Source organism: Emys orbicularis, chromosome 3 (genome assembly GCF_028017835.1).
Source record: "Emys orbicularis isolate rEmyOrb1 chromosome 3, rEmyOrb1.hap1, whole genome shotgun sequence".
Classification (NCBI taxonomy): Eukaryota; Metazoa; Chordata; order Testudines; family Emydidae; genus Emys; species Emys orbicularis.
In genome coordinates this window covers 178,318,196-178,339,479 of record NC_088685.1, presented here as the reverse complement: position 1 = coordinate 178,339,479, position 21,284 = coordinate 178,318,196, and the positions used below count along the sequence as shown (strand labels likewise).

General features: G+C 41.0%; 1 protein-coding gene across 1 annotated transcript; it reads right to left on the bottom strand.

Annotated features, from left to right (window-relative positions):
• Positions 1-2,026: 2,026 nt before the first annotated feature.
• Positions 2,027-21,216, bottom strand: ABCG8 (ATP binding cassette subfamily G member 8). Its single transcript, XM_065401722.1, has 13 exons — positions 21,145-21,216; positions 19,710-19,820; positions 18,717-18,873; positions 16,184-16,422; positions 15,643-15,775; positions 12,441-12,710; positions 9,283-9,448; positions 9,089-9,181; positions 7,433-7,632; positions 7,219-7,295; positions 4,425-4,692; positions 3,128-3,255; positions 2,027-2,164 (listed from the first exon to the last, which is right to left on the bottom strand). Exons 1-13 carry the CDS (start codon positions 21,214-21,216, stop codon positions 2,027-2,029), a joined length of 2,052 nt encoding a protein of 683 aa, XP_065257794.1.
• Between the last annotated feature and the right edge of the window lie 68 nt (positions 21,217-21,284).

Sequence of the window (21,284 nt, the reverse complement as noted above, 5' to 3'; positions counted from 1 at the left end):
TAATCCTCTAAATACCTTGGAAATAGAGGTTTAGAATAGAAGTACCAATATACACCCTTAAAATTTCAATGTAATATAAAAGAGATTCTAATCACAACAGATCATTACCAAGAAGAGTAAACCACTTTAAAAAAATTAAGTGTCTTAAATATAATAAAAAGGAATAATTAAGAATCAAACAGGAAGCTGCCATACTGACAATTTAATGATGCTGAGTAGGACTGAAAGAACTGGCTTTGCCATTAGAAAGCAGTGGAAATCTGACATTTTCTATATGGCACTGGGGTAAGTTCTGGTCATGTTTTTCAAGAGCAAAGGTAACTGCAGAAACAATAGTGGGGGGAGGGGCCTGTTTGTTTTTTCAACAAGAAAACTAAAAAAAAATGGTAGAACTCACCAAAAAAGAACCTTGACATGTTCTGGATTCCTACTGCTGTCTAATGGTGAATCTGGTTCATTCAGTCCTACTTCACCTCATCAGGCTGGGCTTTGTCCGGGAGTTAATTACAGTGCAACCCCCAGTGACAGCCCCATTCATTGAACGGAACTAATGAAACAGTGTCTGGTATTTTTTTAAATTATTTTTTGAGATTTCTCTTTTTGTTAAAAAAAAATCTGTATTTATATAATGTCCAAGGCATTATAACTAATTAAACTATGTTTTCCATTAACTGAAGTATTACGATTATTGAAATTGGAATAGAAGATTTATTTGTTTTTACATAAACATACAGATATTTAGAAATGCATCCAAATAATGTACTGTTTTTTAAACAAGTTAGGTACGTAAAAACTAATTTATACATGCAGTTAGTATGACTGCACAGGCAAAAGATGTAATGTCACATGGAAACTGCTAATTGCAGCCACTGGTTACACCATGTCTAATCTGTGTGAGCAGTTGTGGTAGTTGCATACCTTGTATGCATTAAATGTAAGCATGTAACTAGATGCACAACTGCAGGCATTCTTTGAATGCACTATTACCCCATTAAAAAAAAATCAGGCCTGGTGTATTCAGCACCAAGAATGTGAGGATACAGACTTAATAAACTGCTAGCATACTGACTGTTTGTATGCGGGATGATGTTCATTGTTTTTTTATAATGACATTTTATTAATATTGTCAAATATAGACTATGGCAGTATAATACATAGTGACATGTTGATTTGTAACAAGGAATCATCCATACAGTCAACAAAAGTGCATCAACAATATGCAAATAAAATACAAATGCGGAATCTCTGAAACATTTAACAATTGTTCTGAGTTATTTTTAACTCTGTGGTTTGGATCATTACCTTCTGCCTACATAAAATTCTTCAGTAGCTTCAATGAAATCATACGCTTCATCTCCTGTCCTAAATTGCTTTGTTACAAAGTTACCATTCTCTGTCTGCTCTCTTGCACTGAGTGAAGTGATTTCTATATAGTGTATACACTGGTGTCTTTGTGGGTGAGAGATGTTGGAAAATGTAAATCATTATTTTCATTAGACTGTTACTCTATCTGAGTCTCCAAATTAAGTATATGGTCAATATTCATTCAGAATCTATGGACCAGATCCTCAGCTGGTGTAAATTGGTGTAAGTGCATTTAAGTCAAGGGAGCTACACTGCTTTACACCAGCTGAGGATCTGGCCCCATATTCTTGAACTAAAACATATATGTGAGTCACATGCATCTTGTCACCTATATAATGATGACGTCAAAAGGAAAAAATGTTGAAGGCACAATTTAGTAGTTTAGTTTTTTTTACCACTTATAGCACAGAGTCAAAGATTCTGAAGCTGGCTTTCAACTATCTGTATTCTGCTGCCATCCAGTGGTTTACATAAAACAATGTGATATTAAAAGAATGATTTTTACGGTACATCTTTGCTGTAGAGTATTCATAAAACATATGAACATTGTGAAGTGTAAAAGGTGGGATCCCTTTTGTGGTGAGGGAGTGGGCAGGTGTTTTACAAGAGTCACAATAACCAACCACCCACTAGTGCTAATATTTTCCTTCATTTTTACCTGTTACCAATCTTGATTTGATTTCTGCTTGATGAACCTCAGAGATAAATAGTATAAAAGCATGAAACCAGTACCAATACCAATGAGGATGAGGTAGCTTGCATAGAGAGGGTACGAGTCCAGATTCATAGCTTGAATTACCTGTAAGCACAGACACCACAAAATAGTAATTAAAATGGATGTGCAAAGTGGCACATCTCCTTGGTTTTGCTCCTCTTCCTTCCTTGCCCCTGGTGGCTTTTGTGTTCTTATTTTCAATTACAGCAAGATCAGCTTTGTCACGTCTCTCAACAAGTGTATTGTTAGGAGGAACACAGCTCTATTTCTAAACATTGTTTTCCAACAAATGTGTAGCTGAGGTTTGTGAAGGGAATTATTACTTTATTTGCTCTTTAAAAATGTATTTCATCTTTTCCCCTCCCCAGATAACAAGGCACCATGTAAATATTCTGACACAAATCTGCCACTGCATGATCTGTCTCAAGCAGAGGCTGCCATTTGTGCTATATGATATGGTGTCTTCAGTATATGAACACACATCCACTGGAGGACCAAAGTGACACCACCAGACTTGTTCCATTTAGTATCTACAGTAACAGGCACTCTAAAAATGAAATGCCAAGACATTCAATCACTACACCAGTGGCTCTCCACGTTATTCTTGAGGCAACTGGCACTCGTCCTTTTGTACTGCTTCAAGCAGGCTTTGAAGGTTCCCTAGTACAGGGGGAAAACATACCCCAATCTCTTTCCCTCCCTCCTGTATGCTGGGATGGGACTAATTTAATATGGCTCTGTCAAACTCTGGCCACTTCATTTCCCACTCTGCCTATGTGGGGGCTCAACTAGCGAGTTGACAGGGAAAGGGAGCAGTCATATTATCCCACCAAACTTTGGTGATGCCGCAGCTCAGGCTTACGCCAAAGTTCAAACAGCATGCACTATGGCTCCAATTTAGCAAAGTTAATGAGCATAAGCACACCCTGACAGTGCTTTGCTGAATCAAGGCATATATCATTTAGTCAACTACAATAATAAATGCCTTAGTACCTATTCCTCAAATTATTCATGAAATATAAAAATCTCTTTGGGAGACTGACTTACAAGTTTCCCTGGAATTTGATAGGTAACATTTCCAACAGTCATTTGGTATGTGAGTTCAGTGAACTGAATTTGCATCAAGCTTTCATAACTCCATCTGACAAAAGAGAGTTTAGAAATCCAAAGTGGAACTGGAAAAGATGGTAGGAGGGGGAGAGAAAGAAAGGGAGGAATCTGTCTTAATATAAACACACAAAATGAGCCTATTATATCTAACACTGCCATGTCTACATAAGTTATATGAACCAAATCCTCGTATCAGCTAAGTCGTTGATTAGTTTGTCCACACAAATTAAATATGCATAGAAATTTGGTACCCAAAACTGGATGAAGAATTGAGGATGGCAAAAAAAAGGACTATCTCTTCTGGAAGGCTTTTTGCACATCCCCAGTTAGATAAGGTTTTTTGATTTGTTAGTTTGTTTTTATTATATATATTTTACAGAGCCACTTTGTTCCAGTAATAAAATATAAAAGAGGACAGACTCAGGTCAAATTTGACTAAAATTTTAAGTTTTGTTTTAAAAACAAACAGTATTTTTGAAAATATTCCAATAAAGCTTTATTTAAATTGCACTCTAACAGAATGCTTATTATGTAGTCCAGACATTGGAACTCTGTCCTTGTGCTTTGAGTACCTGATATTGACTAGAAACTGACCATAAATAGTACAATTGAGACATCATTGTACAAGTCGAGCTAAAATTAAATAAGCATTATTAGAAAAAATACTGTTGATTTTTTAAAACTATTTTTCATTTAAGTACCGTATCCTAAACATTTGTTTCCTTTAAATATTTAACTTGACAGTTCAAATACTACAGTAGCAAAGCAACTCATATTCTGTTGCTATTTGTTACATGACAGTGCTAAATTTGTGTTAAAGGCTTTCTAAATGACACTTATCATGTAGCCCTGAGTGTAATTTTGAACTTATCAGTGAGACTGGTTTTGTACTCATCTTTGAATTATTTCTATATTTACAAATGCTGGAACAGAACAAAAATAATGTACAGTACATATAATACATTCTTAAATAGTGCTTTTTAGCCATAGATCTCAAAATGTAGTAGATATTATTCCCATTTTATAGATGGATGGGAAAACTGAGGCACATAGTGATGAACTGACTTATCCAACACCATCCTATAAGCTAACAAAAGCGTTGAGATTAGAACCCATGTTACCTGAGTTCCTGTCAAGTATTCTATCCACTAGGCCATAATGCCTCAAAAAAATTGCCTGTGATTTACAAAAGCTGTAAGTAGTTGTCAGTTATGACTTCATTTGCCAGTCTTACCTAGCCACAGGTTTTCTAAGCTTACCACGAAACCGCCACTCATGAAGAATGTTGTGAAAAGGGTATTGCCAAAGAAGGCTGACATCTGCAGTGTTGGGAACAGTGCTGCGAACCATAGTGCCATTGCTCGGGCACAGAAAACCACAAGCCAGACTGCCAGGAAGTTAAGAAGGAAATGTTCTGATTCAGGACTGAGATTTGCCAGCCAGTAGATCGGAACGCCATAAATTATTACAAAAGCACAGTGTTCTGGGAGCTCCCCCAAAATCTGTTGAGGAAAAAAATCACTGAAAATTATGGAACTTTCTCATATTAATATATTTATTTTTTTTAAAAATATTTGCAGGAAATAACCTATTACAATGCAATCGCCTTCTTCAGTGTTGTCAGTGACACACTAAAAAAAAACAGAAAAAGGAGGATCCTAGCTCATTTTCCTTCCATTTCTAGTTGTGACATTTTCTATAACTAAAACCTAAATTGATAGGCTTCTTGTTAAGGATTATATGTCTTGTTTTGTTACAGTTTGTCAGTTTCTGGGAATCTAAGACATTTCCCATAAAAGCTCATAAACTTGATGGCAATAATGCCACTAATGAGTCTCTGCAAATGTATTTTAGTCCAAATTCTGTTGAATCTTTAAGATGAGTATACTTCAAGTCATCCACTATGAAGTCCCTTCCTCATTTTTGCCTACTGTTGGAGCAGCACATTCTGCTGTTAATCCAGGGGTTCTCAAACTTCATTGCACCACAACCCCTTTCTGACAACAAAAATTACTACACGATCCCAGGAGCGGGGACCGAAACCTGAGCCTGCCTGAGTCCTGCCCCCCTGGGGCCAAAGCCAAAGCACAAGGGCTTCAGCCCCAGGCTGAGGGCCTGTAACCTGAGTCCCAGGGCTGAAGCCCTCGGCCCCAGCAAGTCTAAGCCAGCCCTGGCATTTTAATGGGGTTGTGACCCACTTTGGTGTCCCGACCCACAGTTTGAGAACCACTGAGTTAATCCATTGGAAAACAAAAACATTAGAGTTTTGATAAATAAGTAGTAAAAGGCATATGTAGTGGTGTAATCACTTCACCCATGGGAGATAAGTAGGAGTGAACTTGAAGGTCACTTAATAGTATACGTCTACTGCTATGGTTCATAAAAAATTGATATAATTTCATTGTGAAAACTGTGTTGTCAATATGAACTACAAAGAATATTTTTCCCCAGAACCATCATGAGGGTTTTAAATCGTGTGTGGGAATGGAAACCGAAATTACAGATGCTATGGTGGGCAGAGCTTTCCTAAAGGAAGGGATTAGCCTCAGCTCTGGCAATAACAAGGCATATTTTAAAAAGTATCTTTGTAATGTTTTTTTCTGAAACAATTGTGCTCCATACAGTTAATATGGTGGTTTTCTCCAATCACTGTTAGGTTAAATAAAATTTGGCCCTCAAAGGTGAAAGATGAAATTGCCACATTCTATGTCACTTTCTTATGCTACTACTTCTCCTCACTTTGATTTAGAAGTGTGTCTAATAGTTGCATGTACATCTAGCATGGCCACATTGTGTCAGACTGCAGCATTTACAAAGATTCTTCTGTAACACGGGTCTCTTCATGTTACTAAACTCACAACACTTCAATAATGAAGTATGCAGAAAAAAAGGTATGTAAAACTATCCAAAACAACACATTTCCTTTTCAGAATGCCCAAGGTTGGCACCAAGTTGTGCTTCAAAACCAGCTACAGGTTTGTTATTTTAGAGACAAGTTTTTTAAAAAACCACTTTGGGAGCCAAAACGATGGATAGAAGCTCTTGAGGGAACAAATAATAATACACTTCAGCTGTCCAGCCTCCTGATTTGTAGGCATAGATATTTACATCTGGAAATCATATAAATGCCATTTGTGTTCAGAAGTGACTAACAGCAAAAGTGGGTCACAAATAATTGCAACCACAAATTTATGCCACGGTGAGGCCCCTTGCTGAACACCATGTCAAAGATGCATTGTGAAAACAACCATCCAGTCTGATTTCTAACCACTCTCTGTAAATTATACACTTGAGGCATTGGACTTAGCCTCCTTGTGCCCCAACACCTCAACCAGGGACAACCTGAAATGAAAGTGATGGTACTTGCCCTTCAGTGATGTCTGTTTCCTATGAAACAACTATTGCCCATTGAAAACAAACAGCTCTACCTTGATTGCCTAAATGGTAATGGTGACCTTGTTCTCTCACCAATTAGCATAGAGGGCAATGATAAGCTACAGTCCCCTTTAGTCAAAGGCCCACTTTTACCATTTCTCTACTCTTGGGACTGGCCAGTGAATGGTGGAAGATTACACCTGCACCTCCAACAACACAAAAGGGCTCATTTTCCTTAAAGGGGGCAAGTGTGACAGCCCCTGCAGCCTGACAGCTCATTGGTGAGACAGCAGAGAATAACTCCCCTAGTTTGATCTGACCTAAGGCGTTTCCATCTCCTGCCCTACCCAGCCAGTGAGACTTACAAATCCCCTTGTCCCAGCAGTCTAAGAGTAGCCAGTGAAAGGATCCTCTTGGACTTTGACTACTTTCTGACCTAGGGCCAGGCTCATGGTTTATGGAGACAGATGCTTTAAGAACGTTGTGAGGCTTAATTAATTAGTTAATAAATGTTTGGGAAGCAGGGTGACAGCTTTAGATGACAGGCATGATAAGTGCGAAGTATGAACAAAATTTCATCACCCACACACAAGGCTTTTACTTTTCATGTTAAAACCAGATATACACTTTTCTTGACAGCTGAAACCAATTACCTTAGCAAAGAAGTAGGGAGTAACAGAATACATCCCATCTTCTAAATCATGATAAAGCATAGCTCTTTCTGAATGACCTACAGTATAAAACAGAAACAGACAGGTATATTTCATGCTAGAACTGCCCATAGTCAATAAATTTTTCATTACCAATTTAAGTATTATTTTGTTTGATTGTCTTAAAGCATTATCATTAAAACTGACAGACACTTACATTTTGAAATAACATCCAGAAGCACTGTGAAGGGGATTAGTGCACCTATCATAAATAACAGTGCTATTGTGTCCTGAATAGATAACTTGCTTTTCTCATGACCATAGTATAAGAATCCAATTAATAATGACATTAGAAGGGCCTCAGATCCATGGATTAATAACGTTGAAAGATCTCTGAAGTTACTGGAGATTTGACGACTAAGAAAAACAACAACACTGACCGTAAGATACTATAATAGCTAATAATGCCCACTAAGCTACATTTAGATACTTTGGCCTGATTCTCTTATCATTGACACATATGGAACCACATTGACTTCAGATGGGATGAGAATTTCGCCTTTTAGACAGGAACATGTATAGTACAAATCAAAACTATTGTTAACAAATCTCTGGCCAGCTAGCACTTCATGGCTGTCATCATTCTAGATAGCATGGTCATTGGGAAATTCATGGTAGAAGTGGGGATAGAAATCAGATCCTCAAGCTCCAAAATATAGATCCAATCACTTGAGCTAAAGCAGAATCCCTGTTTAAGGATAAATGACACACCGTTAAATAATTCTGGCATGATCCAGCACAGGGGTGGGCAAACTACGCCCCGCGGACCGAATCCGGCCCACGATCCATTTTAAGCCAGCCCGCGAGCCGCACCACACAGCTTGGCCCCGCTCCAGCCAGGGCACTGGGTCAGGGCCGCACCAGGCGGCTCTGCCCCACTCCGGCCAGGGCGCAGGATTGGGGCAGCAAAACGCGGCTCCCGGAAGCCACTCTGGCTTCTACGCGCTCCAATGGGAGATGCAGGGGCAGTGCCTGTGGATGGAGCAGCATGCAGAACCGCCTGGCCGCACCTCTGCATAGGTGATGGAGAAGGGACATGCCACTGCTTCCGGGAGCCGCTTGAGGTAAGCGCTGCTCGGAGCCTGCACCCCCTGAGCTTCCCACTTCCCAACCCCCTGCCCCAGCCCTGATCCCCCTCCCACCCTCCAAACCCCTTGGTCCCAGCACAGAGCACCCTCCTACATCCCAAACTCCTCATCCCTAGCCGCACCTCAGAGACCACATATCCCTCCCGCACCCCAACCCCAATTTTGTGCGCATTCATGGCCCGCTATACACTTTCTATTCCCCGATGTGGCCCTCAGGCCAAAAAGTTTGCCCACCCCTGATCCAGCAGATAGTAGTGGTACTCCAGACACATTAAGCCAGTTAATTACAATTTTTTGAGTAATTGTGAAAGTACTAGTGAACGTCACAGCCAACTACAGCAGTCACTACCAGTAACAATCATGCTAAAATAAGGATAAACAAATCTCATGCCTCATGATATCTTAGTCAAAAGGAGTTGATGAAATTTCTTGAATCCCCTTGCCTGGGGGAGCATGGTGCAATGGGCTAGGTTTAGCGAGGGGAAAGGTGTGACTGCCTTTCTCTGAAGAATGAAGTAAGAGTGGCAGGATATGGGATGGACATAGGGTCAGATCTGGTATAACAATTTCTATATTCCAGTGTGACACAAACTCATCACCAGCTTTCTCCAGACTTTCAGCCTATGTTCAACTTGCCCTTCATGCTTCTCTCTTAACATTCATTTCCGTTGCACTTTTAAATTTTATTCCTGCAAGACATCCGTTTCTTTTAAAAATAAGATTACCTTAGTAATGCAGTAAACTGCTTTAAGCCACCTGGTAACTGATCGGTTGAATGGGCATGCATGTTAATCACCTCTTCTGGAGTGAAAAGGGAACTGTTCAAAAGCAAAGAGAGAAAATGGGAGTAGCTCAATTTCAGCAACTGTTTCAGACCAAGCATATCAAGTTCTGTTTATAAATAACATAATTATTTTACCTTTGTTCACTGTGAACAGTCGTCACACAGGCTCCTTCATTAGCTTTCCATAAGAAGTCATCAAAATCTTTGACCTTCTCCCAGAACAAGGTGGCAAGTGAACTTGCCCTTTTCTGACTTTCCATCTCCTTCTCTTTGCTCCGTTTATCAATGCTGGTTAAATCAACTGCAAGACATTATCTGATATGGGTCTACGTACCTAAGAGATGATAATTTACTCATATTTGTATTACTAATAATAAATTTCATCTTCAATAGAACCTACCAAATTATAGCACATATGTATGATATGATGCAACAGTGGTCACTCTTAAAGTTTGTCAATTGCTCTACATAACTCAATACCATTACTTCAGTATTTGCAGTGTGTTCCCTAAATTTTCTCTAGACAACATGCAAATCCTGAATTAACGTTATCTAATTGCCGAAGGAAAAAGTGGACGCTTTTCAGGTTGACCACTCCAACACTATATTTTACTATTACGGTATAAATAAATTTTTCTCTCTAGTTTGGGAATGCAGTCTAGTGGCTAGAGGGCTTAGTCTGCCCTTGCATGCCCCATTTGTCACATACAGGGGCTCTGAGTGTCCCCTACAGCTCCCTCCCCCTCTACCACTGTGCCCTCTTCTTCCCCATCCCAAGGGCTCTGTGTGCCTCCCTTCCTCCCGTATAAAGGGCCCCCATTCTCTCCTCCCCCAGGATTCTGTGTGTGCTCCTTTTCTCCCCTGCCCTCCTATACTCCCCTTCCCCTCAACCATTCTCATTTATTTATTTACCTGGCTGGGAGCTAAGTCATTCAGGGTGTCAACATTTTAAACTGAGATGGGGAGATACTGTTATGTTGGAATATGTTATTGGCTGCCATCAACAGATTCTTTGCTCTATAGACAATTACAGGGGTGGTTGAAGGGGACAAGTCTGCTAACCAGATATTGGGGCTGTGTGTGTCCCCATTTCCTCCTTCCAGTTTTCCAATTTTCACCCAAATCAATAGGGTTCTGCTGATTGATACCTAGAACATTTTGCTAAAATTTTGGAATTGATCAGATGCAGCGTTCAAAAGTTATCACTTCCAAACGCCCAAACAATCATAGTTCAACAATCAAATTGAGCACAGGGGCATATAAGCTTGGCCAGCTATGGTTTACAGAATGATAAATCACACGGCATAAACAGATGATCAAGGCTCAGTGCAAGGAGCGGATAAGCTGCTAATTTGACCATGATTGCTCCATTAGTCCATAGGCTGTCTAAACAGATTATTCCATGAATGAAGACACAATACATTACATGTCCCCCCCCTCTCACTTTAGGATGTGATCAGCTAATTTAGAGTCTTCAGATTTGAGACAAGTTGCACAAAATATCTCCAGTGCTCCCCGTATATAGGCCAGGATGAAAGACAAGTTTTTGAAAATCTCAACTAATAAACACTATTTTTTTCTCTGCTATAGCACCATTTTCCCGCAAGTAGAAGGGCTGGAATCCTTCAGACAATCCATTTGCCCATACCCATTAACCCTGAAGGATCAGAAATCTGGAGAATTTAAGCAAATATACAAACACTTATTTGCATATTAATGAATATGTAACCCATTATTTAAATAATTGGCAGTAAATATCCTGGTGTAAGGCTAATAAGGTCGCCGCATGGAGTGAGTTGCTGGAATAGAGGAATTGTTATGCTCCTGACTGGCTCTGGCAACTCCCTGGTTGGTGGCCAGGTAAGTCTGGCTACTCCTTGTCCTGGACTAGATGGAGGGTTCTAATTGGTCTTCCAGCTAGGGTTCCAATTTTGGTTGGACGTATTCCTGGAGATTTCATTAAATGACATAATCTTTAATTAAAGTTTCATCTTCAATTCCTGGAGACTCCAGGACAATCCTGGAAGGTTGGCAACCCTACTTCCAGCCCCGCTACTGACCCTGAGCTGGGGAATCTGGCTGCTACCAGCTGGAGAACACTTTGGGTGCCCAGCTAGGGAGGCTGCCCCAGGCTGGTGGGAGAGGGGTTCTGGATGCTGCTGTTTGGCTGCTACTCACAGGCCCGTGTGGCCAAGGAGAGAGGACTAGAGACCTGCCCAGTGACACTCTAGCCATAGAGCTGCATGTGTGGACACCAGTGTGTTTGGAGGGCTACGCTCAAGATAGTGTTTCTGTGGTCAGCATCCTGAAGGACACTAACCATAGAGATCTTGCCTAGAGAAGGCCAAATGACAGGGAGACTTCCCAGAGTGCCTCTGAGACAGTCTCCCCAGGTGGAGGTGCTGTACACCCTGGGCACGGCCCTGGGGTGGGGAGAGCCTCATTGTGCTCCAAGCCCAGGCCTCCACCAGTGACTACCGCTTTCCTGCCCTGAGTGCTGGAGCTGGCTCCCCCAGCACAACTCCAGACACACCCAGAGGGGTGACCCTGCAGCAAGGTGGTCTGTGTCCGCTGGGTCCCAGCCCACTGGGGACCACAAGATTGAGCATCTGCCTCAGAGTCCTGCAGGGTAAGATCGTCCCTGAGCTGCACATAGCCCTCTGAGCTACTGGGGCATGGGCCAGGCACAGCCAGGAGTAACACCTCCAAGATACTGGCAATTCCAGGGAGGAACCTGGGACAATGACCAGATTTCTTTGCCAAGAGGAACAAAGTACCGGCTGTTCGGGTCCCCCCTCTTCCCCCTTCTCCAGTATCCCACAATAGGGAAAACAGGAAACTCCTATAGCCACCATAATGCTCCCCCACCCAGTAAGTGGTGAAGTTACTTACCTTAGGAAACCAGTTTCCCGCCCTGGAAACCAGAAGGTAAAGAGATCTCTGCAGAAGAGCAACTGATTGGCTCCCTTATTTTGTACTAGGTGCAGAAAGCTCCAGAGCATGTGGGACTAACCGTGTGTGAAACAAAGCAAGTGCAAACATTAGCCATACTTTGCAGGGGTGGATGGATTGTCACATACACAGTTACTTAAGGTTGGTTTTGCCATACAATTCCACTTATTTTTAAACTGTTACTCTAGCAAAGAGTAACAAAAGCTCTGATACAACATTGGTTTATAAGTCACCTATCGGACAAATGGAATTCAATAAAAATCAGTGCATTACATAAGCTTATGAAAATAAATGATTTCATGCACCCAATTTTTATTTATTTAATCACATTTGATACTAACCATAGAAATCTGCAGGATTGCTGTATTTTGGGCAGGGATAGCCTATTTCTGTGAAATATTGGACCATGTCCCGGGCTGTTCCAGAATAGATGGTAGTTCCAGAGGTCATCAGAAGAACTAAATCAAAGAGTTGGAAGATATCTGATCGGGGCTGGTGAACTGAAAGAAGAACTAATCTGTTTCCTCTGGCAAGCCTGGATAGTGTTATCACAAGGTTGTGTGCGGTAAAACTGTCTAGTCCAGATGTGGGTTCATCAAGTATCAGTATTCCTGTCAAAGAGAAAAGTCGATGATGGGAAGCAGGGCCGGCTTTAGGCCGATACCCCTGATTCCCCCGATTTGGGCCCCGCGCCTAAGAGGGCCGCGCGGCCTAAAGAAGAGCGCCTAACTTAGGCGCCTTTTTAATTTTTTTACTCACCCGGTGGCAGTCCGGGTCTTCGGCGGCACTTCGGCAGCGGGTCCTTCACTCGCTCCGGGTCTTTGGCGGCATTTCGGCGGTGGGTCCTTCAGTGCCGTGGAAGACCTGGAGCGAGTGAAGGAGCCGCCACCGAAGTGCCGCTGAAGACCTGGACCGCCCCCGGGTATTCGAATTGGGTCCCGCACTTCCTAAAGCCGGCCCTGATGGGAAGCATTGTTTGATTTTGTGTTGCATGTGAAATGGCACCAGTATGTAAAATCTTATTGATACATTTTTAAAGATTTTTTTCAAAGCAGCAAGATCAAATATTATTTAACAAGGAGAAAATTCCCTTCCCTAAAGTTCTTTCTCCACATTACCAAACCATTTCCTGTAGTCCCAATCCTGCTCCCACAGAAATTAATAAGAATTGGCATTGACTTTCAATGGGAGTAGATTCAGGCCCTATATTTTAATTTCCAGTGTTTTTCTCTTAACTTCCAGCTTTATATAATAGATACAAGACTGTAACAGTAGTCAGTTCTGTATCTTTCCATGTACAGTAACTCCTCACTTAAAGTCGTCCCGATTGACGTTGTTTCGTTGTTACGTTGCTGATCAATTAGGGAACATGCTCGTTTAAAGTTGCGCAATGCTCCCTTATAACGTAGTTTGGCAGCTGCCTGCTTTGTCCACTGCTTGAAGGAAGAGCAGCCCGTTGCAGCTAGCTGGTGGGGGCTTGGAACCAGCGTGGACCGGCAGCCCCCCTATCAGCTCCCTGTTCCCCTAAGTTACCTGTGCAGCAGTCATCCAGCAGGCTATCAATTGCTGGGCAGTTCAGCTGTCCCTCCCCCCACTGCCATGTGCTGCTCCTGCCCTCTGCCTTGGAGCTCCTCCCAGGAGCCTCCTGCTTGCTGTGCTGGGAGGGGGGAAGAAGGGGGCCAATGTCAGGGTGTCCCCCTCCCCCCCTGCTCCTGCACCCTGCTTACCCCATCTCCATAGAGCAGGGGGGGACACGACACAACAGGGCTCAGGATGGAGGGAGCTTGCTGGTAGCAGCTGCTGTCTCAACTTCCTGATCTACTTAAAAAGGCAATGTACTTAGAGTGTGGTCAGCATACTTAAAGGGGCAATGCACATCTCTCTCTCTCTCCAACTTACAGGGTGTGTGTCTCTGTCTGCCATGCTGTCTCCCCTCCCTCCATTTGTGCTGCCTTGTAGAGTGTGAAGTTACATTAACAACAATGTGTTAACCCTTGAGGGCTCAGCCAAGTGCTAGTTCATCATTTAGCAGCAAGGCATTCCCCGGGAAATATCCCACCCTCTTCCACCCTCTGACTCCACCACCTCAACCAAGCTTCACAATCATCATTGCTGTGTACAGTATTAAAATGTTAAAAACTTATACTATACATATATATATAATATAGTCTTTTGTCTGGTGAAAAAAAATTCACTGGAACCTAACCCCCCTCCCACAGTCTACATTAATTCTTATGGGGAAATTGGATTTGCTTAACATCGTTTCGCTTAAAGTTGCATTTTTCAGGAACATAACTACAAGGTTAAGTAAGGAGTTACATGAGATGTAGGTTCAGTGTGGTTAGAGTTTAGTGCAATACTTCCATTCATATTCTGTGTTCAGACTACTTGCATCATTCAGCTGAAAAGAGTCAACCAGGGTGTGTAAACTCCTCAAAACCAGAAAGTTAAAGTTATCAAAAATAAATAAATTAAAAAAATAGGCGCATGAAAGTGAAGAGAGGAGAAATAAGTTCTACATTAATATTTTCTATCTGAAGGTTTCTTTGCAATTGGTTGTTAAAAACTCAAGTGGGATAATGTCAAATGTTTTGAAACCTAGTATTATTCACTATTTATATTGAGGCCCCAAGTATCAAGTGCTGTACAGGCACACACAAAATCATGGGCCTAGATCCTAAAAGATATTTAGGCATGTAGCTCTCACCTAAATCCCACTGAGGAGCTGGACCATGGCTCCTACCCTGAAGAGCTTATTATGAGTAAATATAGAGTTTGAAGTGCTAAAAAGGAGAAATGTGTATTTAATTTATCTTTTCCTGGAAACAGAAAGTGTTTTGCATCAATACATATCTCTTTTCCTGAGCAGCACTTACTGAAAAACATTTTTTTGCCTTCCCTGTAATTGTGGAAAAAATAGCCTTATCTACACTGGGAATTTTCAGACCCATGTTTCCTAAAGAAGGCAAGTGTACTGATAGAAACTATAATGTAGACATGGATCAGGCTTTATTACCACCATGTTGGCAGGTGAGAACAGGGGTAAAAACAGCTGAGCCTGCCTGAGTTTTCACTGCCTGGGGCTCACCCTGTTGGTAATTTACAAATCTGAAAAATCCTAGTGTAGCCACAGGCACTGAGATTATCATCTAGTACCCTGATCCTACAGATTGTTACTAACATAATCTTTACTCTCACAAGTAGCCCAACTGAAATCAACAGGACTAATAGTGTGCATAAGAGTTTGAAAGACTGGGCACATAACTCTGGAAAAGTGATTACAAGATATAGGGTCTGATTCTGATTCCACTGAAGTTAACAGAAATTCTTATGGTGACTTAAATGGGAGAAGATTAGGTCGATAAACTGCATAATAAAGCCATTAATGTCCAAGTAAATAATCTTCCCTGCTTGTATTTAAAATGTAAACAGGTACAATTGCTGCAGCCAGTGGGAAAAAAAATATTTCCCTTACTAATGTAACCTCCCCTCCCCCGCATCTGGTTTTGTGGTTTAATTAAGATGGATGACTTTATTGCTCACCAGGGTTCCATAGCAGCTGCACTCCAATGCTTACTCTTCGCCTTTCTCCCCCCGACACACCTCGGATGTATTCATTCCCTACTCTTGTGTTTGCACACTGTCGTAACCGCAGTTCTGCAATAACATTTTCCACCTGGAGGGTCCGGGATAAAGCAAGGGTTATTTGTTTAATCATTAAGTTCAATGCACAGGGCACATCCAAAATTAGGTTTGGCTTTAATCGTCATTCAAATATCACTGTGCTATCTGATCAATAGCCAGCTTAAAAGAAAACTTGACTTTCTTTCAGCAATTCATTTCTCATTTTAGCTCCCCTAAAGCTTTCCCTAAATTGCCATTTGGAACAACGGCCGCCTTCTATCTGGGAGCAAAAAAAATTAAAACCTATTTATAAGCAAAAACAGACAAATCAAGCGTTAGCCTTTACAACTTACATAACAAATGCCCAGTTCCATTTAACTGTTCTTACCCCAAACATACTTGGGTAATTATGTCAAATACATTTTTGACAACTTTATTTTTTTTCAGCAGCTTTAATTACCCTTTTTTCCCTTTGTGAGTCTGAAAAAGTCTTCGGGAGACGCAGTTTTGCAACAAATAATAATGTTTCTTTGACTGTTAGGTTGGGTAGTAGTCGATCATCCTGCCGCACATGTGCAATGCATTTCTTAACAAGCTGGTGAGTACTGGGTTTTCCATTGATTATGATTTGGCCAGATTTAATTTTTCCACCATGATCTCGACAGGTTATCACATCAAGTAAGGATGTTTTTCCACAGGCTAGAAAAATCATAATTTAAAAAGTTAAAAATCTCTCTGGGTCAAATTCTAGAGCTGTTCCATTTGGTCACAAAAATGAGGCAAAAGTTTTTGCCACATTCATGTGCCTCCATATTCACCCCCATCCTAAGCCTCTCTGTGGCTTACTTCAGAGGCATGTTCTTATGCAAACCAACCAGACAGAATTTGCCCCTGTATTTTTAAAACGAGCATATTATATCTGTGTTGCAAACATTTTCTGAAACAGTCATTGTGCATTTGAAACCAATTGGAGGATCTAAGCCCCAGGGTTTTTAGGTGGTGCAGTGGGCACCAATAAGTAGGAGACCTGAGTTCAGGGTTTGACTGTTTGTTTTGAGCCAAAGGTTTAGGACATCTCTAAAAGTTATAATTTGAGCTCGTAGGCTAGAGCAGTGGTTCTCAACCAGGGGTATGCTTTCCCCTGGGGGTGCACAGAAGTCGTCCAGAGAGTACATCAACTCATCCAGATATTTGCCTAGTTTTACAACAGGCTACATAAAAGGCACTAGAAAAGTCAGTACAAACTAAAATTTCATATGGACAATGACTTGTTTATACTGCTCTATATATTATACACTGAATATTCCAATGGATTAATTTTATAATTATATGGAAAAAATTAAAAAGTAAGCAATTTTTCAGTAATAGTGTGCTGTGATACCTTTGTATTTTTATGACTGATTTTATAAGCAAGTGGTTTTTAAGTGAGATGAAACTTGGGGGGTACGCAAGACAAACCAGACTCCTGAAAGCGGTACTGTACAGTAGTCTGGAAAGGTTGAGAGCCACTGGGCTAGAGGACTATCAGCGAGACTGCTGCCTCATAAGGAATGGCACTAATTGAGCTCCAAAGATGCCTGAAATCTTCAAAGCCCAACTCCTCCCTCTCCATAACAAAGTTATGGACTGAAGTTAACCATATATGTAATTATACACATTTTTGGCTCACCATGGTCTTGATCATGTGGTGTCTTGAGAAATCTGTCCCTGATCCAGCAAACACCTTTTACACAGGCTTAACATTAGGCACAGGAGTAGTCCCATTGGCCTCAGGGGGTTCTGCATGGACACAGGGTCCACACTACTGGATCTGATTGCAGGACTTGGCCTAAATTTGTATTATAAGTTTGCTTTGTGGAATGATTTGTGAACATGAATAAATATGGTGTTTTTAAACAATGCAATATTGGCTCACACTTAGGGAGAACAAGACTAAAATAATGGAAGCAAAATGACATTTGGAAATTAAATAACAAATGTCTTGTTCTCTCATGTTGTGTGATATAGTTTGTAAACATGCACACAGTTCCTTCGTTATTAATTATTATTATTATTTATTATTTCATTTATTGCAGGTCTTCATTTTAGAAGATTAATTCCCTGCTTGATTATTTGAGGGTTATTTTTTATGTAGAATTTTTTTAAAAAAGAAATCCATCCATTTGCAAACCATATATCAATCCATTTGTGACTGACACAGTGATTGCTAACAATAAAGTGAAACCCCTCAGCAATTTTGACCAACTTCACTAAAGTATTTGATAAAGTAGTTAATAAACTTTTTTTTTTAAACTGTTTCAGACCAGTTAGCTGAATGGGGTTTGTGCTCACTGTAAGCTACTTAACAAATACATAGCAATATAATGTTGTTCCATCCAAAGTTCTTTTATCAGAGAGGATTCCCAAGGTACAGCTTCATTTTGCAAGCAAATCTCTGACCCAGACAACCCCAGGAAGCAGGTAAATTATGGAGGAAATTCCGCTGGCCTCTGCAATGAGACAGGCTGTGGACACAAGGTGGTGGTACTGCCACTGCACACTCTCGGCGCTGGCTGAGGTCAGGACAGCTATGTATTCTGGTCAGAGCTGTTGATCGCTCACTTTTGGAGGTGGGTCAGCCAGTGCAAGGCCCCTTCACTCCCAGCAGTGCAGGGACTGCAGGCACCTTGCATTGTTCCAGGCAGACCCAGGAAATCTGGCCCATAAAATCAAATGATGGAAAAAACATCCTTTAAGAAACTGTGTGGCAAGCAAATGTACAAATCATAACAAAAATTCTTTTCACAACAAAATCGAACTGTCTTCTGCTGGGGGCCCACCTTATATTTTTTATGAGCATACTGCAGCGATGTATAACATATATTTCTAGGGAGTGTTTCTCTGTTGGATGGTTATATATCCTTTGGCATTCAAGGGCTTCAATAGTACTGTTGTCATCTATTGTACATTTTATTGTAAAGGCTTGGTCAATGCAGTAAAGTTTTCAGTCTTACCAGAGCTTCCTATAATAGCTAGCATCTGGCCGCTTTGAACTTTAAAGTTCAGATTCTGAATTGCTGGCACATGGGAATCTGGGCCTTTGTTCCACATCCAAGGCATTTTCAGCTCTGCTAGGTTCTCATACCAGGGAATCTGAGATGCCATGTTAACCTAATATAAATAAACAGAAAAAAAAGCCCTCCATTCAGAAAGTCAATACTGTAGCAATAAATACTTCAAAAGTTAAGATATATTACAAAGCTGAAAATGCATGAAAATAGCTGCAACCAACCTCGTGCAAATTCTCTAAATTATGTTTTGGCTAATTCCATTTGCCAGACATGCATTGTTTCCATATATTCTTTCTTATCATTGATTGATTGCCAAACTGGTTGATTACCAAATATCTGTCTGTCTCTCTAAAATAAAAGGTACTGTGTATTTGTCTGTTTGAAAATGCAAATACTGCCCTGCCCTTTACCAAATATACACAAAGCATTAAGCCTTTGCAAGCTGAATTTCTCCTTGTTAAATCAATGGGCATGATTTGTGGGGTCTCCGGCAGCTACTTAGTATTTTGCAGCTCTCTGTCCAGCCTAGGGTATGTTCCTGAGAGAAAGGAGACATAACTTTTCACCCTGGTGATCCCAGCTGCCAGAGTAGCCCCTTGGATTTTGGTCATTTAGGCGTAACTTCAAGCTGCTCTGAGCCTGCCCCAAATCAGGAGAACACTGGTGGCTGTCCCACCCCTTAGTGGTGTGAAGTATATCTCAGCTGCAACTGAGGATCTTTCTAGACCACTATTTAAAATGCAGCCAAGGACCTGATCCTGTATTCACTGTGCACCCAAAACTTCCATGGCTTCAGTGATGTTTGTGTGTACAACAACTGTAAGATAGGGTCCCAGTTGCTATATGTAATTTAACTCCACCTTACTTTTTACAGTGTCTAAATGTTACGAGAAGGAAATTGTTGTATACATTAGCAAGATAAAGTAGAACTTGTACCTGGTAGTTGAGCTCTCTGACTTCTAGGACATTTGATTTGCCACTGTATGTAAAATACAGACTGTTATCCTCTTCAGAGCAAAAAATACTATCTCTGAATCTCCTGATTGCCTATAGGAATTATTAAAAGATTAATTACAACTCACTTCTTTCTCTAAACAGCATTTAAAAAACGAGAGGCAGCAAGGGAAATGCTTTCAATGTGTAATAATAGTACAATTGATTTAGTTACTGTAGCACAAAATGTAAATAGTTGAAATGAGTTACCTCTGTCTAGTACCTGGAAAATTACTCTGCAGAGGTGTGTGAAAAACTCAAAGGAATACGTGGTGGGTTTTTTGTTCATTTGTTTGCTTGCTTGTTTGTTTTTTGTCTGGACTTAAACACATCCACTTTCAAAACAAAAATGGACCCAATTTCATTCAACCTTGGTCCTATTTCTGAGCAAAAATGCACAAGTTTTGAAATTTTGATTTTTAGCTTCTCCTTACATAGTTAAGCAGGCCCTGTTTAGCCCAGGCAGTCTTCAGCCTTAAGTGGGGAGAGCCTGCATGCCTGAAGTTCCTACTTCTAACTCCCTGTCCTCTCCCAGAGTCTTCCTTTTTCCTTTGAGCCACGGGCCCAGCTTTCATCCAGTCTTTATTCCTGATTTCCCCCTCGCCCCCCAAGACTATCCTCTCCAAGTCCCTTAATTTGCCATGATCTGGACAGACAGGTTTATTCCTCTCCAGTCTACCCCTGTTGTAAGCCAGACATTGGTTGGAGGTGAAGCTTCAAAGGAATCCACACATATATTGTCTTTGGCATATGCTGATGGGGCTTATCTAAAGTAACTGTCTGCACTTCCTGCATACAGCCAAACTACAGCTCAGGTCTGACTTAACCCTTTGAGTCCAGGTAGATAGCAGTGCAAAACTGAGCAGGTAAACCAAGGCACCTACTATTCATAGAAATAATACAGAAACCTCCCACAATTGCTGAAACAATTTCAAACATAACAGAAAAGTACATTAAAGTCACTTTCTATATAGTAACACTCCCCAGCAAATGCATTTAATTAATTTTAGTATGTATATGGCCCCTAACACTGATATCTGAGTGCCTTTTGCATGTTAATGCATTTATCCTCCCAGCACTCCTTTGTGCAGTGTGGAAGTTCTATTATCCCTTCTTTACAGACAGGAGGACTAAAGCACAAGTTTATACAGGAAGTCTGTGGCAAAACCCAGAAGAGAACCCAGATTTCATGTGTCCCAATTAAGCACCTTGACCACCAGCCCATGTTGCTTCTCTACGGGCTATATATTGCCTTCATTCCACATTCACATGCAGATGGAGGACACTATATGTCAAATCCAATTTGCTGTTTAATACATCTAGTGCTAAATGCTGTCTGAAAGGGTCTCCCCTTCAGTTCTGTATGAACTCCACTCACCGACAAATCCAGATCGGTATCCTGGCTCCCAATGGCATGCTCCGGTGGGACTTTTTCAGTCATTTCTTTCATATTTGGGATGGAGCTTTCTCTCCGTATTGCCACTTTCTTTTCTGTTTTTAAATACCGTGTTTACTGTG

Coding starts and splice junctions, on each gene's coding strand:
- ABCG8 (XM_065401722.1), bottom strand. CDS start 21,216: ATGAAAGAAATGACTGAAAAAGTCCCACCGGAGCATGCCATTGGGAGC. Junction 15,776..16,183: donor ACTCACAAAGGGAAAAAAGG/GTAATTAAAGCT, acceptor CGGACCCTCCAG/GTGGAAAATGTTATTGCAGA. Junction 9,449..12,440: donor CAATCCTGCAGATTTCTATG/GTTAGTATCAAA, acceptor AATGTCTTGCAG/TTGATTTAACCAGCATTGAT.